Source organism: Vombatus ursinus, unplaced genomic scaffold (assembly GCF_900497805.2).
Source record: "Vombatus ursinus unplaced genomic scaffold, bare-nosed wombat genome assembly UNPS02015199.1, whole genome shotgun sequence".
Taxonomy (NCBI): Eukaryota; Metazoa; Chordata; class Mammalia; order Diprotodontia; family Vombatidae; genus Vombatus; species Vombatus ursinus.
This window is the reverse complement of record NW_020954977.1, coordinates 19780-46963: the sequence shown is the minus strand read 5'-3', so window position 1 is coordinate 46963 and position 27184 is coordinate 19780. Positions and strand designations below refer to the sequence as shown.

Below are 27184 nucleotides of genomic sequence, written 5' to 3'. Positions count from 1 at the left end.
TTCTTTCTTTCTTTCTTTCTTTCTTTCTTTCTTTCTTTCTTTCTTTCTTTCTTTCCCTCAGTGTCTACCAATTCATCAGGGACACCTGGATTTAAATCTTGCTTCAGACACTGGGTAAATCACTTCATGTTTAGTCTCTGTTTCCTCAACTGTAAAATGGGAATAATAACACCTACCTCCCAGGGTTATTGAGGATCATATGGGATAATACTTGTAAAGGCAGATAGGTGGTATAGTGGATAGAGCATTAGGCATGGAGTCAGGAAGACCTGGGTTCAAATCTGACCTTAGACACTTATTAGCTGTATGATCCTGGGTAAATCACTTAACCTCTACCTCAGTTTTCTCATTTGTAAAATGTGAACAATAATAGCATCTAACTCCCAGGGTTGTTGTGAGGTAATGAGATAGTGTTTGTGAAGTGCTTACCGCAATGTTTTTCCCATAGTAGGTGCTCAATAAATGCTCATTCCCTTCCCCTCTCTCAGTTATTTCTGGACAAATTAGTGGGAGTTTCTTTTAGAGACAACTTGTTGCTGTGAAGTTTGATTGTAATGGCATGTTCTGCTCCAAGATTTACCCTGTTTTATGAATGAGGGAGGAAGAACTGAGCTGCTTACCCTTGTCACCCAGATCATAACCTGAAGCAAACACCCATACTAGGTGCTTGGCCATATGCTATCTCTGATCTAATTTCTGATAAGGTCTGAAACTATCCCCCTACAACAACAGAAGCTTCATATTTCCCCACAGTTCTTCTCTCCTCACTGGTCAGTAGCAGAGGGGATGTCAGCAGGTAGTGGGGTACAGTCAGAGAAACACCAAAAAGGTAGGAAGTGGGCTTGAGGGAGCCCACTGGGGCCTCCCTCCTCTCCTCTTTCTCTTCATGTTACCCTTGTAGATGAGTCTTGTGTATTCAGGGTCTGAGTCTCTTGGGGCCAACCCATTATAGGGCTCTCAGAGAAGAGACTCTGGTGAGGATAGTTTTGTTTTTGGTGATGAGGAAAGTATCTATCCACACATCATGAATATTTGTTTCCCAAGGGAGTGAGTTACCAAAGAAAAATCAAGTTTCCAGTTAATTGTCATCTGCTGCTTCCAGGTACCATTTCATCTCTTTCCAAAAAGCAGTACATGATGAGGCTTTTCTTTTCTCATCTCTTCTTTTCTTTTCCTTTCTTTTCTCTCCTTTTTAAAACACTGCTTCAAGAGACATGATCATTTTATCCTCTCCAGACTCCACTCCTACTTTCCAGACTTTTTCTACCATACCACTGCAGCCTTCTCACCCCGGCCATTAGTTCGCTCTGCCCCTGGCCTTCACACACTAGAAGTACAATCCATCCTGCAATCCCATCCTCTGATTGGTTGGTTTCTCCCAGAGCCTTCTTTAAAAAAGCTTCCTGGCCAGCCTTGTATTCATTCTTTTCCATGCTCTACCATACTTTCCCTTTCCTTCCTTCAGAACATTCTTTAGTGTATTGTTTTCCTGGATTTGAATGTAAGCTCCTTAAGGTGAGAGACTGACTTTCTTTCTGCTTCCATTTATATCCTTCAAACTTAGTACAGTGCCTGGAACACTGAAAGCAATTCTGAGATTATGAATGTAGAGGCCTGGAGACAAAGCAGTACACAATGGGCTAGAGGACTGGGAAGATGACACCTAGTCAGGTAGATCCAAGTCAAAATACTGGCTCAGACACATATTAGGTATGTGATCCTAGGAAACTCATTTAACCTCCTTCAGCCTCAGTTTCCTCATATGTAAAATTTCTTATATTTGAGCAAGATAGATGGCTTAGTAGACAGAGCATTGAGCCTGGAGTCAAGAAGACCTGTGTTCAAACCTAGTCTCAAATAGCTATGTGACCTTGGGCAAGTCACTCAGTCTCTGTTTGCCACAGTTTCCTCAATTTTAAAATGGGGATTATAATAGTACTTACTTCCCAGGGTTGTTGTAAGGATCAAATGAGATAATATTTGTAAAGTGCACATTACCTGGCACATAGTAGGAGTTACATAACTGCTATAATTGTAAATCATAATAATATAGTTTTTAGTTAAAATGTCAGTATAAGTTCAAGGATAATATAAATGAAATCAGTTGCATAATGGACTGTTCTCTTGATCACACTTTATTCTGTAATGGCCTAAAAAATCATCAGTCCCTTTAATATTTGTATAAAGTAAGAAATTACATGAAAAATTATTTATTACTAATATTTTTGGTATGTCATTATTGAATGTATAAAGAAACCTTAGGGATTTACATGTCGCTATTACAGTTTGAGGGACTGAGCTGGTGAGACAGGAGTTGATTTCTCTGAAAGGTTCATTCCCACGTTATGTTATGCATTTCGTTATATAATATTTTGTTTTCTTATGTGTAGAAGAGGACGTTGTGGTCCATATTAGCTTAGTATTTTTATATCTTTTGGATTTCTCTTAGGTCTGTATCTTGTTGATTTCTTGTAGTTGTATCCTGTAGTGGTTTCTAGGCTAGGACTTACCCAGAAGAGTTTTGCAACAGTAAAGTGTTCTCATGTAACGCCTGACTCAATCTTGGGTGGTTACTACCATATTTCATAGGAGACACAGTTCAGCAAGTAGCTGGATTCTCCATTCTGATGAGAAATATAAAAACCCTAGGTAAAGAATGGAATGTTCTCTTTAATGCCATGGGATCTTAACATCCTAAGAACTGGAAAGGATCTTTGGGGTCATCTAATCCATCACCTGTATAAATCATCCCTGAGAAATGATCACTCATATCCTATTTGAAGAGCTCCAGGGACAGAGATCTAGCTACTCCATCTAGACTCAGAACTTCATCTGGGGAGATCTTCAATTGTTAGGAAGTCTTCCCCTTATGTAGGTCAGCTTAAAACTTGGGAGATTTGGTATTGCTCAGATTTATATGTGAAGGGCAGCTAGGTGGTACAGTGGGTAGAGCACCACCCCTGGAGTCAGGAGGGCCTGAGTTCAAATCCAGCCTCATACATAATACTCACTAGCTGTGTGACTCTGGGCAAGTCACTTAACCCCAATTGCCTCACCAGAAAAAAAACAAACAAACAAGACTTACATGTGAAAGTCAGAAATTTTTTAAAAATGGAATTGGGTTGAAGGGTAATAGCTTCCCAAGATCCTCATTTTCATTTTTCATTCTTGCCTTCGTGACTCCTTCTGCATGGGAAGACCTGGAGGATATTGAATGGGAGGGTTTGAGACAGGGGTCTGTTGATAAATGCTTAACATCTAGTTCTCTGGGAAAAAGGCTAGCTTCACACACTTTTAAATTTAATCTAGAACATTAACCTTTTTTTAATCACTTTTTAAAGACTAGGAAATCAACAAAACAATAAATCAAGCTCTGATTTATAACATTTGCTAATTTCTAAGGTGTAAACATCTGAAAATTTTTGAGCTAGCTCCAACAGACTTTTGGTAAAGTAACAGATGGTACCTCAGACCCACAGCATCTTTTGTGGATCGTTGGAAGGTAGCTCCCCAAAATGCTTTGACGGGAAGGTAAGCTTACAATCATTGGAATCTAAATGAGATATTCTGACTTTAATCTGATAAGAAATTTGAGGCATGGACTTTAACCCTCCTAGCAGAGGGAAGTGAGTTCAAAAAACAGACTAGATACCTGTGAGCTCTCATTAGCTGCTGGGTTGTTCAGTGTTCTTAGGAAAAAAAAAAGAAAAAGAAAAGCTTAGCCCTTGGGGCCCGTGGCTATTGGAGCTGATAGTTGTTTTTCTTCTTTTGGGGGAAAAATAGGTGAAAAATATTTTTTATAGTCTGATGATTAGGTGTGTGAGGTCCTATCTTTTTCTCTAAACAAAATAAAACAGCTTCTGAACTATTAACTAAGAAAAGAAATGACAGAATCAACTCTTCCTTTTATGGGGAACAGCTAGGGGACCTCACCTAGAGCCATTAGGAGATGTCACAGAAGCTATTAAATCATGACTGTGACGTTTACATTTCTAGTACCTTGTTTGTACTTGCTATGATCCTTTTTTCCCCTGGGAAATACTTACTGTATTGAATACTTATGAGTATTGAAATGCTTAAACTACCCTGAATCTCACCACCACCCTCCCCTCGCATGAAAAGTAAAGGCAGATCCCTATCATGGGCATTTTCCCATTAAAAAAAAGGAAACCTGGGAAGATATCATTGGAGCTACCACCCTCCTACTCTACTCTAGATGCAGGCTTAGAGGATTATAACATCTCTCCAATCTTATAGCCAGGCTATAAAGAATATCCTTTAATAAAATCTAATTTGGATATGCAAATCTTGCCAATGGGTCTTTTCCCTCCCTAGTTTGTATGCTGATTTACCACCTAACCACTCATTTGGAAATACCTTTGCTACTAAACTTAGGAAATGTGTCCCCATTTTAAGACTTCTAGAGCTCATACAAATAGTTCTCATTCAAATTGTTGACATGCCTAGCCCTAATTTAGTTGGCTATAATGAGAATAGGCCAGTGGGAAGGTGTGGAAATGGAGAGGTAACACTTCTGTCGAATAGCAGTTAGACAGAGCTTCATGGGAAATAGAGGTGATGTAGTACCCAGCAGAAAACAGATCCAATAAAAACAGTGCAATGACATCACCAGAAGATACCAGAAGTCCTGACAAAACAGGTGAATTTCCCTTCTGTGTACATGTCCTAGTCATACATGTTCCACACAGGTATCCTGACACACATGATCCCTAAGTATGCACCCTATACATGTCCTCTAGGCACGTCCACTCTTCCCACTGATACCATGTAAATTTGTAGAAGAGTTTGCCCCAGATTTATGACAGAAATCCTCTATGGCTTACTTTTCTTTTTTCTTTAAGTAATTTTACTTGGAATTAATTATTTTTCTGGCTGGTCATTAAATCAAATTCATTAGTAGGGCTATGGTTTTGAGTAGATAAATATCTTCAAAGTATCCCTGAAACTTTCTGGGCTTCATGTATGAGAGGAGATTCTAAATGTGCTGAGCACAGTCTTAATACTACCCATGTTTCCACGTTAGCACTAGTTCTTCTCTCTCTCTCATATTTTCTCCTAGAGCACTCTGTTACATTTGGCAATTTTAAATCTGCCATTGGCTCAGACATTTTGTGTGTCTGTGTGTATGTGTATGTGTGTGTGTGACTATATGTGAAATGTTCTATGATAACTTTTTGATGGAGGCAAGAGAGTGTTCTTGTGTTCTTGTGATATGATCAAGTGTCCTTGATCATATCACGTTTTATGAGGATTCTCATCATTACAAGCCTATGGGCTTTATGGGTGGGTTGAATCAAGGTACAGGGTTGACATTTATTACCTCTTCCTTTCCTGATCCTCTGGAAAAGAGTGAAGATGGGGTTATACCTGAAAGATTGAAATTGAAGTAGAATGCTGTGTACATGTTCTTTTGACTTTTCTTTGGAGAGGGGGTTTCCCTTATTCAAATCTGAAGGCTAGTTGGATTAGATTAGATATCAGGTCCAATTTTCTGTAGCTTTAGACTATCAAATTTGGAATAGTTCTCTACTACCATTGTCTATGAGTAACTTTTCCTTAGTCATGATCATAATTCCTAAAAAGTATGCATATGTAGAGGGGTTGTTATTGAAATTGTCTAGTTTTCACTTTGTATTATAAGTTCTTTGAGGGTAGGACCACATCTTTACAGTGCTCAAGACAAAAAACTTATCTTCCAACCACTAGTTACTTTAAAACCAAATATATGAAGAAACCAGACTGTTCCTCTAGAGAGAGACTGCAATAACAGATTGGTTTTTGGCTCGAAAGTCAATTATATAAACAAAATTATATAAAATTATACAAATGATATAAATTTTACAAATTATATAAAATTATATAGAGAATTTTTGACATTAAAAGATTTTCTTTAAATTTTTTCTTTCAAAGATTGACTTCAAAGGATTTTCCAGTCAATTCTCTAAGAAGTACTTCTACTTGTCAAGGATATTTAGCCAGTGTTTCTGGGTTAGACCCAAAGTGTCAAAGACAGAAAAACTTGCCTACCCAGTGTTCTTAGTCCCAGTTCTCAAACCTAATCCAATTATGCAGAGTTGATGAGTTCCACCCTTGATCACCATGATTTTTCTACCTTTTGACATTCTATGATATCAGTTTCATATCCTTGAACTCACGAAGAAATTCTCTAAACATAGAACCTTGTTTATTTCATGAGGATAAAGCAGCCAAGTTTAAACTTAATTGATCCTTCAGGAGTTTTTAGGGGAAGCTCTTTGGGGAATATTTCCCAGATGACCTCACTAAAAATACAAAGAGTTGGCCATTCTGTGATAAATTCAGCTCTTTTTATTTTAAAGGCCAAAATAAGAAAGGAAAAAGGTGGAGGCAAAGCCATTTTATTCATATCACATCTCAACATTTCCAACAGAGTGAGAAGGTTGTTTGTTTTTCTTTTGAGAAGGTAAGTTTCTCATTTGTAGAGAAGAAAGGATTGGGAAAAATCTGCCATGTTAATAGTAAATGACAGGAACACTTGATTTGGAATAGGGAGACCTGAGTTCAAATCCTGATCTTGCTGTTTATGACCTGTGTTATCTTGGGCTGATCCTTTGGCCTCTCAGGGCATCACTTTCCTCGTCTATAAAAAGAATGAAAGGGTTGAACTGGATGGCTTCCAAGGTCCCTTTCAGCTTGAGATCTATGACCATTCACTTATGTTTCTGTTTTATGGTTGAAGAACAATAAAAAACAGCAATAACCCATTGGGTTTATTATTTTTTTTTGCAGAATTATATGAAAAAATGTTGCTGGTGTCTAAGTGATTTTTAAAGCTCCTGTTCTCTAATTAATTATAGTCCTCCTCTTCTCACATACCATAAAGTAGCCAAAGAATAATCTCTCCTCACATCTGTTACACATTGTACAACAAATATCTGCATGTAATCACAGGAGGAAATGAGAGGGACCCCAGTACAATGTGGTTTGGGTTTTTAATATAGGCCATAGAGGCCGTAATAAACAGCAGCTCCCATACCCATCTTTTGGTCTGCTGTTTCAGCGAGGAAACCTCCATGTTATATTTCCTGTAAAAATCTGGTGCAACTCCGATTTGAGCTCTTTTTTTACTCAGCAGCTGCTATTCTAAGTAGTCACAGTTACTTTACTCAGCATTTCTGAGATACAAGTGGAAGGATGATATCTCAGGGATATGGGTCCAGGGGTAGAAGGGACCTCAAAGACCCTCTAATTCAATTACCTTCATTTTACAGTTTAGGGAAATGAGGCCCAGGGAGACAATTGTCATACAGATAGGAAGTGTCAGAGGTGGGATTTGAACCCAGGGCCTCTGACCCCAGGGTTAGTGTGTTGCTTACTGTACCACAATAAGAATGGAAGAGTAATAATAAGCAAGCACAAGAGCGATCTTAGACGCTTTATTTCCTCTTGATGGTGGTGGTTTATTCCACTTTGAAGAGAGGAGATTATCATTAGCAGTATGATACTGGCATTCTCTAGCTTACAGATTCACTGTTTCCCAAAAGTTCAGATCATTTAGAACTTGGGCCAATACTTTCTTATGGAAGTGATGTTAGCCATAGTGATCAGATTCCCAGATCAGTTCACAGAAGCTTATTTAATCTGTCATGCATTATAATGTATATCTCTATCTCTATCTATCTATCTGTCTATCTATCTATCTAAACTTATAGTCAAAGGACTATAGAACCAAGTCACCTTTTGTAACCATGTTTCCATGGATTGTTCAGGGTTCTAATACCAGGAACATATGCCCTTTCTGCCCTTCCCTAAATGGAATTGGGGGTAACACCAGTTCAAAACTTGTTTGTTGTGGTGGAAATAACACTAGAGTCAAAGTTTGAAGACTGGAATTCACATAACAATCTTGTTAGTTTAACCTCAAGCAAATCTTTTCCCTTCTTTAGGCCTCAGTTTCCTCATCTGTAAAATGAAAAAGACTATTGGGAGTTTCTTATCCTACAGTTAATGAACTTTAAGAAAATATCTTGATAACTGTATTTAATAAAATTGACTCCTTTCACTACCCTGTGTATTTTATTTTATGCATTGAAAAATATTATTTCAAAAAGGGGGTCCTTAGATTCTACCAGACATAGCCAAAGAGGCCCATGTCCTAAAAATGGTTATAGTCCAAGAGATTTCTATGATCCCTTTCAGCTCAAAGTTCTACTATAGCCCTGATGAAGGTATTTAAGGTAGGAGTTTCAGCTAATTGGGGGTTGATTGATGAGGGTAGGAAATAGGAAGGGAAGGGGCATGGGTCTTTGGTGATTTTGACTTATCCACAATTTATAGTCCCAGAGAAATTCCAGGGGACTCAGAGATTAACTGACTTGTCCATTGTCCTATAATTAGTATATGGCAGAAACAAGACTCTAGCCCAGGTTTTTAGGACTCAAATCTGGCACTTTATTTAGCATGATATGCTCTGTTTGAGGTCCTCTTCTATCCTTTTATTTATTCTAGGGCTTCAGGGATGGATCTCCCTACTTTTCTTTCCATGGGTGCCGCATATTGCTTCTGACTAGGTTTTCCTTTTCATCTTCCCAGGCCCAGGCCCATGAATTCTTTTGAAGGTTTTCTAAGAATTTTTTGTGGGTATTAGAGGAAGGGGAAATCGATAAGGAAGGAAAAGGCCCTTTGGATAAATTGGAGAAAATCAACAGAGGGAAACATGTAGTAGGAAGGGGACTGCATGGGGGAATCAGAAATACCAGGTTCTAGCCTTGACTCTGCTACTCTCTAGTTAGAAAACTTTGAGCAAGTCATTTAATGTAGATCTCCATTTTTCCATCTATAAAATGTGGACAATAATAGTACCTACCTCCCAGAGTTCTTGTGAAGATCAAATGAAATCATAGAACAGCTGATGAGATCTGAAGTAAGATGGTTAACAGCTGTGTGTGGATGTTATTCTTTGGCAGCTTTATGGTATGTTGGGGGTTGTATTTAACCAAAGAAAGGGAGTTTTAAAAAAAACCACTTAAAATTATACTCTACAGCATTTAAAGTGTATTGCAAATGTCAGCTATTATAATGCATTGAGGCTTCTTGGAGTCTGGCCTCCTTAGGCTTCTGAATGGGCTCATTCACACTGAATATTTTGGGTGGGGCTTTGCAGAAGTCTCAGAGGCAGCTAGGTGGTGTGGTGGTTAGAGAGCTAGGCCTGGAGTCAGGAGGACTTGTCTTCATAATTTCAAAGCTGGCCTCAGACACTTACTAGCTGTGTGATCCTGGGCAAGTTACTTAACCCTGTTTGCCTCAGTTTCCTCATCTGCAAAATGAGCTAGAAAAGGAAATGGCAAACCCCTCCAGTATCTTTGCTAGGAAAACCCCAGAGTTCACAATGAGTCAGAAATGACTGAACTGAACTTACAGACATCTCAAATTCCATGCCTTTTTTGAATTTAGTTCATCATTCCTTGGTAAAATGGAAAGAACTTAAAATACAATTTTGACTTAGGGTTGCTATGGTTATCTTAAACCTTGAAAGGCAATACAATTTTTCCCTAACTTCCATTTTCTTTTGGGGGGGCATTGGAAGTGGAAGGAGAAGGACAATAGTTGTCTTGTTTTTTTTTGTGGGGGTTTTTCTTTGGTAGCTTACAGAATAGCAGAATGTCTTCTGAGCAAAAACCAAAAGAAGTTTATATCAAATCTTTAGCAACAGTGACCTGGATTTATATAGTATTTTAAGGTATATAAAACACTTTGTTCCAGATAATCATATGAGGCACATATTACAATTATCATGATCTTTGTTTTGCTGATGGGAAACCAAAGCTCAGAGAGGCAAAAAATCCTTGCCCAAGGCCACTTAGCTAGTATGAGTCAGAGCTTAAACTCAGACTCCAGACTTTGGATTCTACAGCCTACTTTCCACTATACCATAATAGAAAGGGAACCACCAAGATAGTGAAGACACAGTCCCTTCCCTTAAACAGCATCATCATCATCATCATCATCATCATCATAACTCTTCTATAGTACTTTAAGATTTATAAAGCGCTTTACAAATAGTATCTCATTGATCCTCAAAACTAACCCTGGGAGATGCCCCATTTTACAGTCGGGGAAAGTGAGGCAGACAGAGGTTACATGATTTGCCCAGAGTTGCAAAGCTAGAAAGTGTATAAGTCTGGATTTGAACTCAAATCTTACTGACTTCAGGCTCAGTGCTCTATCTAGTGCACTACCTAGCTGCCTTCTGAGGAATAAAATATAAAACAACAGAAGCAAACAAATTAAACTAAAGCAATGGGACAGAAGAAAAGTGGGAAGACAAAGAAAAGAATTTGGGGAAGAAAAGTGAGTGTGGACAGTGCTAGTGAAGCGACTGAACCTCCTGATATATGGCCTTCCATATATCACTGCCAGTATTTTTATTAGGTGATTTATGAGCTGAATTTCTGACAATTACAATTTCTAATTTGAACATGATAACCATTCTATATATCTAAAATTAAAATATTTTTCAGCTTTCATTCAAACCTCTGCCTCGTGTCTCTGCTAAAGCTCAGCTGAATTATCCAGTACTCTATGAGGGAGCCTCCACTGTGTCAGACTTCCTCTGGCTGATTCAAAAGGAATCTCTGGGTCAAATGGAACTGAGTAATCAAACCCTCGTTACAGAGTTTGTTCTACAGGGATTTTCAGAGACACCTCAACTCCAGCTATTCCTATTTATCTCTTTCCTCTTTCTTTACATCATGGCCCTCACTGGCAATGCGCTCATTGTCATGGCCATCTGTCTAGACTCAAATCTCCATACAGCCATGTATTTTTTCCTTGCCAACTTGGCCATCATTGACATAGGCTGCACATCCACAGTTCTGCCCAAATTGCTGGAGAACCTTGTTGTGGAGAAGAAATCCATTTCATACAACGGCTGCATGACTCAATTATATTTCTTCTCTTGTTTTTTGGGGACTGAGCTTCTGCTCTTCGCAGCCATGGCTTACGATAGGTATGTGGCCATCTGCCACCCCTTACGTTATAGTACCATGATGAACAGGATGGTTTGCCTGCTCTTAGTGGGCAGCGTATGGGCCACTGGCACCCTCAGCTCATCACTACAAACTGGCCTGATGGTACGATTAACCTTCTGTGGTCCCAATCAAATTAATCATTTCCTGTGTGAAGTCCCGACTTTGCTACTGCTCTCTTGCAGCTCCACATATGTAAACAACATCGTGATAGTCATTGCAGATGTGTACTTTGGAGTTGTCAGTTTTGTGCTCACTCAGGTGTCCTATGGCTTCATCATCTCCAATATCCTGAAGATTCACACCATGGAGGGGAAGAAGAAAGCCTTCTCTACCTGTTCCTCCCACCTCATCGTGGTCACCATCTATTATACCACAATCACATACACTTACATGCTCCCAGGCTCCAGTTCTTCAATGGATAATGGCAAAGTGGTGGCTCTTTTGTACACCACAGTCAGTCCCACCTTAAACCCTCTTATCTATACACTGAGGAATAAGGATTTTAAAGCAGCCCTCAAAAAATTGTTTTTGTCTATTTGGTAAATAATTAGAATCAACCAAGATGGCTTCCTTGGGATATTATTTCTAGATAATACTATGAAATCTAGATATGAGAGAAAATTTTTTTGAGAATGTCTTTATTCAGATTTACATAATGCTTTTTCTTGTAAATCCTTTGTCATTGAAGCCCTTCATAACCTAGTCCCTTCTCTTCCCTACCTTTCTAGGCTCCTTATAACTTGTTATTGTATAATTGTTCAGTTGTGTCCCATGCTTCATGAATCGATGGACCATACTGCCCATGGGGTTTTCTTGGAAAAGATACTGGAGAGGTTTGCCATTTTCTTTTCCAGTGGATTAAAGCAAACAGAGGGAAAAGGATTTGCCCAGGGTCACACGCTAATGACACTTGTCTGACGTTGGATTAGAACTCAAATCTTCCTGACTGCAGGTCCAACATTTTATCTACTGAGCCACCTAACTGCTTTCTAGGCAAACAGAGGTTAAGCAATTTGCCCAGGGTCACACAGCTAGTGAGTACTTGAGGCTGGGTTTGAATTCAGGTCTTCCTTACTCCAGGACCAGGATTCTATCAGCTTATACATCTGGCTGTCCCTTATACCTTAACTCCTCATCAAATATTCTTTGTTCCAGTGACATTGGCTCCTTGCTGTTCCATGAATAAGCACTCAATCTCTTTGGCTGACACCCATTACTGGAATGTGCTCTTCCCTCTTCTCTACCTCCTGATTTCTCTGGGTTCTTTCAAGTCTCAACTAAAATTCCACCTTCTCCAGGATGTCTTCCCAACCCCTCTTAATTCTAATGCCTTTCTTCTATCAATTATTTTGATTTATCCTGCAGGCAGCTAGGTGAAGGTAGTAGATAAAGTGCCAAGCCTGGAGTCAGGAAGACTCATTTTTCTCAGTTCAAATATGGCCTTAGACACTAGCTGTGTGACTCTGGGCAAGTCACTTAACCTTGTTTGCCTTGATGACCTCATCTGTAAAATGAGCTGAAGAAGAGAACGGCATATCATTCCGGTATCTTAGCCAAGAAAACCCTAAATGGGGTCACAGAGAGTTGGACACAACTGACATGACTGAAAAACATTTTTCCATTTATCCTATACATAGCTTATTTATTCATATTTATTTGCTTGTTTTCTACCCTGCCCCCATTAAATTGTGAACTCTTTGAGGGCAGCAACTGTCATTTGCCTTTTTTTTTTTTGGTATCCTTAGTGCTTAATACAATGACTGGAACATAGTAGGTGCTTAGTAAATGTTTGTTGACTAATAAGAGGTATAATACTTGAATATTTAGCCAAATGCCTGCAAATGACACTTCATTCACTAGCTACCTCTAGGAAATCATAGGAAAATATATTATGGCTGTCTAGAAGTTAAATGTGTTGCCTTGAAAGGTAATGAACTCCTGATCTCTGGGGGTCTTTGAGTATAAGCTTGATGACCATTTGTGAGAGATGTTGCATAGTGGGTTCTGGCCTCAGGGATGAGTTGGAGGGAATAGCCTCTGATTTCATAAACTTTCTTTCCAAATCCATCTTTTCTTTACCATACTCAAAGAGTCATTCTTTGAAAATGTATTTTATAATGACTTTTTGTTTTTCATTATCTACATTTTCTAATGTATCCCTTTTTTTTCCACCTCCCAAAGTGTAATCTTTTATAAGAAAGAATAAGAAAGAAAGAAAAAACACCCTACCAGCATTTTGAAAAACTCTGACATATATGGTTTCACATTTCTAACCCAGCTCCATCTTTGCAAAGTTGGGGATGGAATGCTTTTCTATATCTTTTGTTCAGGTTCAGGATTGGTCAGTAAATTTTCTCTTCAAAATATTTTAATTGATGTTTCTATTTTACGTTACCAAAATTTCCTCCAGTATGCCTACCCCTTCCTCTCCCAGACAGCCATCTCATATAACAAATGATATTTTTAAAAACAAAAAAGAAAAAAAAAGATGAGAAAATTAAAATAACTGATCATCAAAAATATCTGAAAATATGTACAAACCACACTTATGACCTCCCACCTCTGCAAATGGTTGGGACTTGGTTGACTTCTCATATCTCTTCTTTTGAACTATGTTTATTGTTTGTCATTTTATACTAACTTTTTTTTGGTGTGGTCATTCCATGTTCATTGTTTCATTTATATTGCATATATTGTTTTCTTGGTGTGGCTCATTTCACTCTGCCTCCAGGTGATTTTGCTCTTTCTATGTCTTTTTTTTTGTATTAATATTTCTTTCTGTTTCTGTAGGCAGTAATATTTTGGTGTATATGGGACTTTCTTCTCATCAATGGCCTTTGGTCATTACTTCACAATATTCAGCTGCAATCATGTGCTGTTATTCTTACTTGTTGTAGTCATTGGGTATATATGTTGTTTCCCTGAATATGCTTTCCTTATATCACAATGGTTCATATGTCTTCCCATGCTTTTCGGTATTCCTCGTATTTATTGTCTCTTAAAACAGGATAATTCATTTGTGTACCACAACTTGTTTAACAATTGCTTAATAGGTGGCCATCTACCTTGCTTCCGGTTTTTTTTTTGGTATTATAGAAAGTGCTGCTGTAAACATGGGTGTTTATTTTAAGGGGGGAGCGGGACATATGAAACCTTTATAAAAATAATTGATTTTTTTTGGTTTTATATCTAGCAGCGGGACCTCCAAATCAAAGCATATGGATATTTTATTCTTTTTCTCAACATTATTCTAAATTACTTTCCAGAATGATTGGGTCAATTAAAATTCCATCAGCATTAGTGTGTGCTGCTCTTCCAACATGCTTCTCCTCCCATGAATGGGAGGTGAAATCTCAGGTTTGTTTTTACTACTAGAAGGACTGGAATTTGAGAATACCTGGAAGGACCAAACACATTTTTGTTTCGATTGATGCACCTGGTCCTTTGCAGTTCTGTTATTGTAAGTGTTGGAGCATTTCTTTCATTTAGCTGTTAATAATGTGTGGGTCTTCTTTTGAGAACTATTGGGGAATGGCTTTTGGCCTCATGTGTTTCTGTCAATTACCTATAAAACTTGGATATCTGACTCATCAGAGACAAATGATAAAATATTTTTTTCCAATTTCCCTTCTTTTCATTACACTAATATTCTTGGTATAAAGGCTTTCAATTTCATATAGTCAATTAAAAATTTATCTCTTGTGAAAATTGGATCTATTTTAATGACCTTCAGTAAAGGAGTTACTTTTCTTCTCCTCACAAGGACACCACAATCCTTCCCAAACTCCAATGCCTTTGTTTAGTAGGAAATAAGTTTAATTGGATTCCAAAGTGTATACAAAATCCCCTATAAAATAGAAATATGTAGGAGATGGATCAGTGCTGTTCTGGAGAGCAAATGTTTTCATACATTTGCATAACTCCATTTACACATCTGGAGAGCAACAAATTGTTATTTTTCTATGATAATAAAGTTTGTTATTGCATATACATACATTACAGGAAAATGATTTAAAATATTTGGGAGGAATAGCCAAAAGACAGAATTGTAGTCAAATATAACTGTTGTCCCCTAATTGCCAATTCAAATGAATCAAAATGGGTAGCTCCACAGTCTATCGTCTGATGAATTATGGTTGTGAGCCATGTCAAATATTATGCCCAAATGATGGCATAATGAATGGTAATTTATTATGACTGAGGAGAGGTACTGAGTTTCCTACCACTGACAAGAGGTCTTTAATCACAGATTTTATGGTGGTTTGTGTACTGATGTTGTGAAGAAGACTTGTGCTTTAGATATGGCAGGATTTGACCTTTGAGGTCTCCTCCAACTCTGAGCTTCTATGATTCAGCCTTGACCTCAAGGCCCATTTATGCCCACAGACATATAGAGGGTGATTTCCAGTTATGATGGCATAACCAGTGATTTCTTTTAGGCTTCTCTCTCCCTTTCCACATCAAAAGAGGAAAAAAGTACATTAAATCATGTAAATGGTAACTATTTTAAGAAGAATAAGAAAGAGGTCCCTCTCAAGGCAAATACTACCAAACGCCATTAAAAGTATGAACTATTGGATTGCCTATTTCTATTCCCTAAGCTTATTCCAAAGACTCCAAGCCTGGGATACTATATAATGCTAGGTCTCAATTTTAACACAAAGGCTGTCCCTATATCAGAGATCCAAGTGTGAAAATACATACTTTCTAGATCCCAAGTGTAATCCCATGTCACATATCCTCTTTAGCTAGGGTCTCTGAGCCAGGGGAAACTATTTAGTATACCCCTGCAGCCCCAGGTCTAACTACATGCAGTGTGAAGTCTTGTGTTACTCCCTGGCTAAGACCTTCCCCATCAGGGGAAGGCCTGTACATCCAATACAGTCCTACCCATACCCAGACTCCATGTGTCAGAGTTACCTGCTAATACCTCTGATCTGGTACTGAGCCCACTCCCTCCCTCAATCCAAATTTCCAACCTGTGCCTTGAATACCACACAGTGCTTGAAGTAAACATCCAGTCCAAAACTGAAGGGCTGAAGGAGGATATCAATAGGGATTAACCTATTTTGTTCTAAACTAAAACAGAAAGGAACATGTTTTTTACTAACAGGGTTGATCACAGGAAGGGATGCACAGGAAAATCAACAAAAGAACTGATAAAATTGTGAGAGATAAATAAGCAATCAAGAAAAGAAACCAAAATAATGAAGAAGTATTCTTGTGGAAAGGAAAAAATTTGAAATTCCACAACAAAGGGGAAAATTATGCACTAAATCCACTTCCCAGAAATGACAGTGGATCAGGTAAAAGAAAGTCCAGCAAGAATTAAGTCAGAAGTAAGGATGGAAATCTGAATTGAAATTAGAGCTCTCAAAAAAGAAACTGGTAAGCTAAACAACCATGTCAAGAATTTAGAAAACAGAAGAAAATATCTTTGCAACAGTATATTTTTTGACAAAGAGATCAGCAGATTCAGAATGCAGATATTTTTGGATAAAATCAAAAGACAAGAAGATTGGAAAAATACACGACATTTCCACATGCTAAGAAAACTGAACAGGGAGAGTGCAAAAATGTATTATAACTCTATGAGTCTACACAATCTCTGCCCTACTCCAGTTCTATGATGCCTAACTCATTATCCATAATCTTTCAGAGATGGCTGACAGTCCCTCAGAAACCAGTTATATGAGAGGGTTTTTTTCAACACCTAAAGATGAAGTTTATCTAGACCAGGTGACCTGACTTCATTAGGACACTTAAGTGTTCTTCTATTATATCCTTATGTACCTTGTGATTCAAGTCCCTATTAATAGTCTTTCTTCCCACTCAGTCCTTTCCAGTCCAAATATCATCTTCCATGTTAAAGAAAACCAATGTAAAATATGAGCTCAGTAGCTCTACCTTTATTCACTATTGGTTACAGTATCCTATCCACTCTAACCCATAGACATGTCCCTTAGCCAATCTCTTCTTTCCCCTAATATAACTAACAAACAGAACCCCTCTTTTTTCATTTCCTTTGCTTTTCTTGAAACTTCGGCTCATTCTGAGCTCTTGCTATTATTCTGTCAGGCCTATGCCTCTAAGTGTCTTCTCTCACCTTCTTTCCTTTTTCTTTACATATCTTTTTTAAAAGCCAGTGTTGGTTGGTAAAGTCCCTGTTCATTCATCCCGGGAAGTCTCTATCAACAATACTCTTTTACTCACCTCATAAAATGTCCTAGATTCATTTTGAGATAGGACTCTAACATTAGAAATCAGTCATTTCCTGTTTTTTTAAAGTCACAGGCAGTTTTATTTTCTTTGTGATATTGTTTAGTGATCACGTGGTCCAGTGCCTTCCGTCTGTCTTCTATAAGAAATTATTAACAAAATACAGGTAAGATGCTTTTGAGTAGTTTATAAAGTTTTGGGGTCTTTCATTTCACAAAACTGAATCATATTTTCTAACATATGTTATGTTCATTTCCCTTGTGCCTACCTTCATATTGAACTTATTGATGACCAAATATGTTGGTGTGTTCGAGAAGAACTTTTCAATCTCTTTCCTCAGGACATGATGGCTCATAATTTGCAGTTACCTATGTAGGAATATTTTAGTTTACACTCACAAATATTGTATAAGATATCCAAGTGTCATATGAAATACTACTTCATGTTGACTTTATGACATTTCACATTGACAACATGAAATATTTCACATTGACTTGTTTTTGATACAATAAAACTAAGTTTGATGTATTTTGTTTGCCTCTCCATGGAAAACTTATGAGCCATCCTTCCCTTTGGTAGTAATTTCCTTTTTTTTAAGTTTCATTTATTGTGAGGATAAATATTTTGGAATTTGGCTACTATATTCCTTGGTGTTTTCAATTTGGGATCTCTTTCAGGACATGATCAGTGGATTCTTTGTATGACTGTTGTATCCTCTGGTTCTAGGACCTCAGGGCAGTCTTCCCTGATGATTTCCTGAAAGATGCTGTGCAGGCTTTTTTTTTTTGTAACGATTTTCAGGTAGAAAAATATTTTTAAAATTGTCTCTTCTGGATCTATTTTCCAGGTCAGTTGTTTTACCAATGAAGTATTTTACATTTTCATCTATTTTTTCATTCTTTTGTTTCTGTTTGACTGATTCTTGTTCTCTCATAGAGTCATTAGCTTCCATTTACCCAATTCTAATTTTTAACAAATTGTTTTCTTCTATTAGATTTTGTACCTCCTTTTCCATTCGGCCCATTTTATTTTTTAAGGAACTCTTTTCCTCTGTGAGTTTTTGTGTCTCCTTTTCTGTTTGGCCAATTCTGCTTTTTAAGGAGTTGTTTTCTTCAGTTAATTTTTGTCCTTCCTTTTCCAAGGTATTGACTCTCTCTTACATACCTCTCATTTCTTTTCCCAATTTTTCTTCTACCTCTCTTATTTGACTTTTTAAGTCCTTCTTGAGCTATTTTAAGATGGCTTTTTGGGCTTCAGACCAGTTCATATTCCCTTTTGAAGTTCAAAATGTGGGTTTGTTGACAATGTTGTCCTCTTCAGAATTTCTGCCTCAATCTTTACTGTTCCCAGAAATTTCCTGGCCTTTAGAAAGACTGAGCTTTCCTTCTGGGGAGCAGGGCGCACTGAGCCAAGCTTCTTGTGTTGGGAGCTTTGTCCCTGGTCACTGTCTTTGTGTGCTGGGGCCTCCAATGCTGGCAGGTTGGAGGCCATAGGGTTCTGGTAGCTTACCTGGCTTTGGGCTGGAGTCAGCAACACTGGAACTCTAGGGGTAGGATTGGGTAGTCTGGCGCCTGGAGGTTGCCTGCTCACCTGGGCCTTTCCTTTCCCTCATTTTACTTTCTTTGGCTCCTTTCAGATAGATGTTTTGATGCTTTGGGATGTTTCTTCACCTGGGGCTTTCCCCCATAGCCTTCCCAGAGTTTTGCTGAGGCAGTGGGAGACTTGGCTTCCATAGAATGATGAGGCATGTTGTGGTTTTCTGAGCCAGTTTCCACTGGTTCCCCTTCCTGTACTGAGGCACTCAGGGGTCCTGGTGTTAGTGTTTGCCTGCTCCACCATCTGTGGTTCAGGATTTCCCCCTGGTTTGCTGAGGTGGGACTTTCCTCTAGCTTGCTGGGGTGCCTCCCATTCTGTACTGCTCCCCCTCACCCAGGGCAAAAGAGGCCTTTCCTGTTAATCCCTCAAGCTACCTGGGCTACTGGACTGCTGCACCCCATCTTTCTACTGGTTCAGCTATTTCAGGTTTTTTCCTGGGGAAATATTTTCTGGGCTTTCAGGGGTTAATGAGGGATGGTGAGAGCGACTTACTTCTTACTCCACCATCTTGGCTCCCAGAAGCAGAACAAAGATAAACATTCTGATGTAGTTTAGTTCTCCCAAAGGTAAATCAATTCAATGCAATTAGAAAGAGATCTACTGGTTTAAGTAATCTGTCCAAAAGGGAAATGAGATCAGTTTGCCATGATTTGCTCTATCTCATTGTGATCACTGCTTCCATTTACAATTGCTCATAAATCATACATATAATAACATGTACTAGATTTTTGTCTAGAATAAAGGTCAAGTAGATCACTCTTGAATTTTTAGTCAATCAACAAATGTATATTAGACACCTACTATGTGCTAGCCATTGTCCTAGGTGCTGGGGGTATGAAGACAAAAATAATGCCTGCCATCAAGGAACTTGTTAGTGCAAGACAATAGTGTATGTGTGTGTGTGTGTGTGTGTGTACACATATACATATATGCACACATACATATACACACATATATTCTTATACATACACATGCATACATATATAATAGTGTTTATGTAGTGCTTTAATGTTTGCAAAATATTTTTACAATATTACAAATATCAGGTAGTTAGTGAGGGAAGGCATAGCAGCTGGAGGGAAGAGGAAGTGATTTGTATTAAAGGTGGTGTTGGAGGTGTATTTTGATGGAACTGAAGCATTCTATGAGGCAGAGTTGAAGATGGAGTGCATTCCAGACATTTGTGATGCCCAGTGCAAAGGCATAGATAGTCATGTCATGTTTGAGGAAAAGAGAGAAAGCTAGTTTGGCTCGCGGGTAAATGCAGGAAAGAGAATAATAGATGATGAGGCCAGAAAGGTAGATTGGGGCCAAGTTTTGAAAGGCCTTAAAAACAAAACAGAGGAATTATATTTTATCTTAGCAGCAATAGGGAGCCATTGTAGGTTGTTGAGCAGGACACTGATGTTGTCCGTCCTGTGTGCTTTGGAAAGATCACTATAGCAGCTCTGTGGAGATCAGTTGGAATGGAGAGAAAATTGAGACAGGGACACTATTTAGGAAGGCATTGGAATAGTTCAGGTAATGAGTGATGAGGCTCTGGAGGAAAGAAAGGCATGGTGTGAAAGATTTTGTGGAGGTAATGTGAGTTGAGAAAGAGTGAGGGGTAGAAGATAATACTGAGACTTTGATCTTGGAAGCCTGGAAGAATAATAGTGTGGAGGGATTGGTTAGGTGGGGGAAGAAACAATGTTTTGTTTCAGACATGCTGAATTTTAGATGTTTCTGGAACATCTATATTAACATGTCTAATAGGTAGTCAGTGATGTGGGACCATAGCTCAACTCAAGAGAGTGACTGCTGGGAAGGAGAGAGGGCAGGGTCTGATACACAGATTGGGGAATCATCTACATAGACATGATAGTTAAAGAGCTGCTAAGGATGGTAAGAGGAGAGACAAGGGTTCGAGAAATCTAAGACAGACACTTTGGGCACATTCACAGTCTGAGGATCGTAAGGATGACAGTCCAGAAAAGTAGACAATGAAGAAGCATTTAGAAAGTAGGAGAAAGAGAAAAGAGAATAGTAGGAGAGAGTGGTCACTGGTGTCCAAAGAATTGGAGAGGCCAGGAAGACAGAGAAAAGGCCATCAGATTGGCAATTAAGTGATCATTAGTGATTTTGAAGAGAGAAGTTTCAGTTGAATGATGTTAGCAAAGGGTTGAGGAATGAGTGAGAGGAGAGAAAGTAGATGCAAAGAGTAAAGAAAGTTTTTTTTTTTCTGGTAGTTGCTGAGAAAAGGAAGAGAGATATAAGTTGGCTCATCTGATGAATCATTAAGCTACAACAACCCACCATGACCATTTATGAAATCTGAGTGTGGGCTGTGGTATGTGCCACTGAAGTAATGGAGAAGCAAGATTTGTAAACAGCACATCAATTACTTGCATGTACTCTGGGACTTCTAAAAGGCTTAAAGAGGTTTCTGGAATTTTTCTTTCCTAGGTTGAATGTTCCCTCCCTCTCTCTGCTCCTGTCTACATTTTTCATGTTCTCTTTCTATATCTGATAGAAGGACGCAATTGGACTACATAGGCTCTAAGTTTTCTTCCAGTTCTCAATCTATGATCCAATGAAGATGCAACAATAAAAAGACTAGGATTAATATCAGAAGACTGGGCTTTGAAGTCAGTTCTGCTACTAATTTATTTTATGACTTTGGACCAATTACTTCACTTTCCTGAATGTTTTTCTTCCTCTATAATATGAGACAGTTAGACTTTATGATTCTCAAGATACTCATCTTAAGTTTGATGAATGCCTATGTGAATTTTCCCCAAGAGCTCTGCCCTGGAAGTAACTTCCCTGTCCCTGTAGTAGTGATGGTACAAATACTACCATCTAATTACTCCTTCATTTACTTCCTGTGGAACCAGGCCTGACAGAATCCCATGAGAAAACTCTCAATCCAACTCCTTCAGAGCCTTGCTGTCTTTCTTCTTAAAAACTGGCTCATTGTTTACTTCTTTGAAGACTACTGTGAAGGTGGTAAGAATTCTATTTATCATTATATGCTTAGATGTCATCCAGAATGGCTGCACTAATGTCTTTCCACCAACTTTCCCAAGAGGAGAGCCCAATGTTGGCATCTAGGATACTGTAAGAGAAATTTGTGCACTTGAAAGCATTTTTATAAGAGTAGTTGAGCATCAATCTTCATGGATATCGGACTTCATGGAATTTACTGCTTAAAAATAAATGTTGGTAAAAGATATAGAATTAGATGTGGACTGAAATTTAGGAGATCTGGGTTTTAGTCTTAAGTCTGGCACTAACTCTCTAAATGTCTTTGAGAAAGTCACTTGACCTTTGTTAGCTTCAGTTTCCTCCTTTCTAAAACACATCAGTTGGGGGTAGATGACCTCTAAGATTCCTTCCAACTCTGATATTCTTTGGGTAAATATATGGTGTTTTTTCGTGGATAGTGGAGGTAGTGACTAAGGAAAAATCATTGTGCAGGATCCTTATGTTTCTTGTCAGGTAGATATTTATCTGGTGATTGCCATAAACTGATGGAAAACTCCTATCTAACCATTCTCCTTTCACTGTCTGTCACTGTGTATACACATACTAAGGTATGTGATCCTAGGTAAGACAATGCCTTCAGTCTTCTCATATGTAAAATGAAGGAATTAGATGAGATGGCATCTAGCATCTTTTCTAGCTCCTATGTTTTATGATTGCCCCTGCTGGGATAGCAGTGTCTAGTTATCTGGGCTGTTATGGAGCAACTGCCCCAGAGGGTCCTCTCACAAAGATGAGGCACAAGGGGGACTAGGGAGATAGTGATTATCTAAGTGGAGACCTATCCCTACTCCTGGGGGGGAGCTTAAGCCATGCTGATAATAAACTCATTTTCCTACGTGAAGATGTCATGTAAAGAATATTTATTGGAAGGATGTTACATATACCTTGTTCTAGTTCTGATGCCCTGCTCAAACTATTCTGTGGATAAACTAGACTTTCTCTTTCAAAACATATCCATAATTTTCCCACTGCGGGGCCTTTGTTTATACTATGTCCTCCATTTTAAAGGCTAGATCACATGATTCCTTTTCCATGAAGTCTTCTCTAGTCCACTCAGGTATAATCTATCTCTCCATGGAACTCATATCAATTTGTTTCTCTTCCAAGCAGTATTTTGTTGTAGATTAAAAAAAAAATTGAACGTAATCACTTTGTACATCTCTCTACTACTATTGAAAGTTCCATGGGGTCAGTAACTGAAGTTTATTCATCTTTGCATCAGACCTTAGCATGAGATCATGGTGCTGCTTTTCAGAAGCGTTTTAGAGTTGTGTGAATGAAGTCTGTTGACTTCACATACAGTATCTAGATGGGCTCATTCTTCTATCTGTTCATATCAATCAGCACATCTTGACTCAATGGTGGTGAAGAGCCCATAAAGTAGTCAGGAGGTTACATTCAGCCTCTTCTACAGAGGAGCACAAGGAGGCTCGGAGAAGTGATTTGGCAGAGTACTCTAGCAAACAAGGGCCAAGGAGGTTCCAGAGGTAAGAATCTCCCACTTCAATTATGCACTAGAGCTCTCTGCTTCTTTCTGTGGTCTCCCAGCAGCTTCTCAGTGCTCTCCTGGGAAGTGTCGGCTTCTTCGATAATAATATCTAAGTCTTAAACAAAATAATTTTTTCTTCAAAACACTTGAATTTAGGTCACTGGGGTAGCAATTCCTGGTCCCAGAGCAGAGGGGTCAATATGAATGTGCTGAGGATTCTCTAGGTCTGGATGCCTTAGGCTTCAGAGTGGGCACACTCACATTGGCATATTTGAGGTGGAACCTTACAGGGATCTCATATCCCATATTGTTTTTGTGTTAAATGCATTTTTCTTCAGCAAAGAAAGAAGATTCTGAGAAGTGCCATTTTGGTTCAGGAATTGCTATGGTTACCCTGAACTACTAATAGCAATGTGGCTTTTCCTTAGATTTGGAATATAGCATCAAAAGGGGAGTAGTCTTTTGATGTGAGCAGTCATCAACCTTGCCTCCTTGGGAAGGCTAGTGAAAAAATGATGCTGGTAACCTGGTTAAATGATCTCCTTTGTTACAAGGGAGGTGAGACCTGAATGTGAGCGTAGGATTCATAAAGATTCCCAAATAACCCCTTTATATTTTCCGTGACTGGAGAAATAATGATCGTTAGCTAACTATCATTGATTAATAATTACTGATAAAAGAAGAGAGATTATTGCTGTTAGGTATTTTGAGTAACCAGGAAAACCAAATCTGACTTGTTTATGATTATTTGTTACAAATATTTATGTCTATTTAAATTGAAATATTAATAATGATAAAACATTTATTTCACATTTTCTGGTTTAGAGCTTTTGTTGCAACAACTCTGTGTGAAGAGGGAAATCCTGGAATTCTCCATGTGGTCTGTCTGACAGTCAAGGGCTAAGGTTTTGCCTTTGGTGAGTGGGGAAAAATTACTCCCTCTTGAATGGGATAAAATGTTTTTGCCAAATCTAGTGACCAATTTTCCAGTGTAGTTGGAGAATCATACTTTGACCACATGAACTGACATTGGTAATAACTAGGAATAGAAGGTATGTCTTACTTATGATTTAAAGGTCACATATGGTGAGTTTCCTTGTATGATTATAAGCTAGTTCTTTATGTTGTTTAAAGGAATTGGAAAATATAGATGATATTAAAAGTAAAGGTAAAAATTCAAATGAACGTTAAATAACAATAATTGACATTTACAGAGTAGTTTAGGGTTTATAAGCAGTTACCCTCACAAGGACCTTGAGAAGTAGGGATACTAGTAGTATCACTTGCATTTTATAAAAGGGAATACTGAGATTAAGAGACATGTGTGACAAATATGTATGTAAATATGAAAAGGCTGTGGGATTATTTTAGCATAACCTATTCCTAGTAGAAAAGTCCAAGAAAATTGCCTTATGAATCTGTGGTTTTGCCTATAGTTACTCGGTTTATAATTGTCAGAGGAAGGATTAGAACTGAAGGATTCCTGACTCTAAGAACAGAAATTTATCAACTTTCCCACACATCCTTAACGTTTTAGTGCCAAAGAAAAAATATTCATACTGTACTCTACAATTTAGACCTAAATCTACCAGTAACAATTTTTAATTAATTTAATGTTATTCTATATTTAAGCCACTTGTAGCTTAAAGAGAAAGATGTCCAAACTGGTTTAGTTCCCCTATGCCTTCCTACATGCCTCTATCCCAAGACAGTTTGAGGTAACACTTATAGGAATCTTGAAGAAAGAAAACCACAATATGTGTAAATACGGTTTTGGGATAACCTTCCAAATAGTTAAGTAATGAAAGTTATCATCCAATTCCTCCCTGCAACATTCACTTCAAGGATTCAAAGCAACTCCTTCTCAGAGATCAATATTGAGACTATAGTCTGGATAATAAAGAATTTTCCTTTGAATGGAATAGAGGGCACCTCTCCTGGGTGGGTCATAGGCCAGTCCCTTCAAAGGATAGGGAGGGCAAGAACTAAAAGAAGACAAGAGGTCTTCTTTGTTCAACCCTCAGTTTTTGTCCTTAATCTATCATTCATCTTTCCTGGGATTGGAGGAAAGTCTAGAAAGAGCTTTTAGAACATAGAAAATATTATATCTTCACAATTTTAGATTTACTAAAAAGGGAGCTTTAAATATACTTTCACAATGGATATAAGGCATATATTAGGGGAAGAAGGCACAATCCCTGCCTTCATATAGGAAAAAGAGGCAAAGCCAAAATTAATGAAAAAAATGTGCACTATAAAATAGAAGAAGGTAAAGAGGATGGAAAAAAAGAAATGACTATTATTGGGAAGGGATGATGTGGATGAAGGGAACTGGTGAATGGACTGAATTTTCTATCATCTCATTTTCAACTGATGCCACTGTTGTTATTTTTATTATGTGATTCTTGGTCAATCGATAAACATTTATTAAGTATCTACTGTACCAGATGCTGGGCTAATTGCTGGGGGCATTTACAATTTAGGATCCTCTCATAACAAACATTTTATGTATGGTTGAAATATATTTTGAACTTTAATGTAATCTGTGCATTTTTCCTCTGCTAAGACTCAACTGATTTGTCTACAAATTCCATGAAGGGGACTATGCTGTGTAAAACTTCCTCCAAGTGATACAAGAGACATTGTCTTGAATGGCATTGACTAATCAAACCCTGGTGACAGAGTTTGTTCTAAAAGGTTTCTCAGAGACACCTCAACTCCGGATATTCTTGTTTAGCACCTTCCTTTTTCTTTATATCACGGCCCTCACGGGCAATATTCTCATTGTCATGGCCATCAGTCTAGACTCAGGTCTCCATACAGCCATGTATTTTTTCCTTGCCAACTTGGCCATTTTAGATATTGGCTGCACAACCACAGTTCTGCCCAAATTGCTAGAAAACTTTATTGTGGAGAAGAAATCCATCTCCTATGATGGCTGCATGACCCAGTTGTATTTTCTCACCTGTCTTTTGGGGACTGAGCTTCTACTTTTCACAGCCATGGCTTATGACAGATATGTGGCCATCTGCCATCCCCTACATTACAGTACTATGATGAGTAGGATGGTTTGTATGTTTTTAGTGAGCAGCGTGTGGGCCATTGGTGCTCTCAGCTCATTATTACATACTGGTCTAATGCTACGATTAACCTTTTGTGGTCCTAATGAAATTAAACACTTTCTGTGTGAAATCCCCTCTTTGCTGCTGCTTTCCTGCAGCTCCACATATGTGAATAACATCATGATCGTCGTTGCAGATATGTACTTTGGGGTGATCAATTTTGTGCTCACTATGGTGTCCTATGGCTTTATCATCTCCAGCATCCTGAAGATCCGCACCACAGAGGGGAAGAAGAAAGCCTTCTCTACCTGTTCCTCTCACCTCCTGGTTGTCAGCATGTATTATACCACAATTGTATGTACTTACATTTTTCCAGGCTCTGGCTCTTCAATGGATAATGGTAAAGTGGTGGCTCTCTTGTACACCACAGTTGGCCCCACCTTAAACCCTCTTATATATACTCTGAGGAATAAGGATTTTAAAACTGCCCTCAAGAAAATGTTTCCATTCATTCATTAAATAATTGGAATTGGCACAGATAAATTACTTAGAATGTTATTCCTGTAGTGACATTTTGAGTATCTGAATGTAAGGGATAATATAAATTTTTAAATTTCTTTAATTTAATTCATAGAATTATCTTTCCCCTATATTTAGGATGTTATACTTGGATGGAATAACTAGGTGGCATAGTGGATAGAGTGCCAGGTCTTCAAATCTGGCCTCAGACACTTACAAGCTATGTGACCCTGAGCGAATCA

General features: G+C 38.2%; 2 protein-coding genes across 2 annotated transcripts; both read left to right on the top strand.

The window, feature by feature from the left end:
- The first annotated feature begins 10643 nt into the window (after window positions 1–10643).
- Window positions 10644–11573, top strand: LOC114031636 (olfactory receptor 13A1-like). Its single transcript, XM_027846767.1, has one exon. It carries the CDS (start codon window positions 10644–10646, stop codon window positions 11571–11573), a length of 930 nt encoding a protein of 309 aa, XP_027702568.1.
- A 14439-nt stretch (window positions 11574–26012) lies between these two features.
- LOC114031641 (olfactory receptor 13A1-like) lies at window positions 26013–26942 on the top strand. Its single transcript, XM_027846775.1, has one exon. The coding sequence runs from the start codon at window positions 26013–26015 to the stop codon at window positions 26940–26942; it is 930 nt and encodes a 309-aa protein (XP_027702576.1).
- Window positions 26943–27184: the final 242 nt, after the last annotated feature.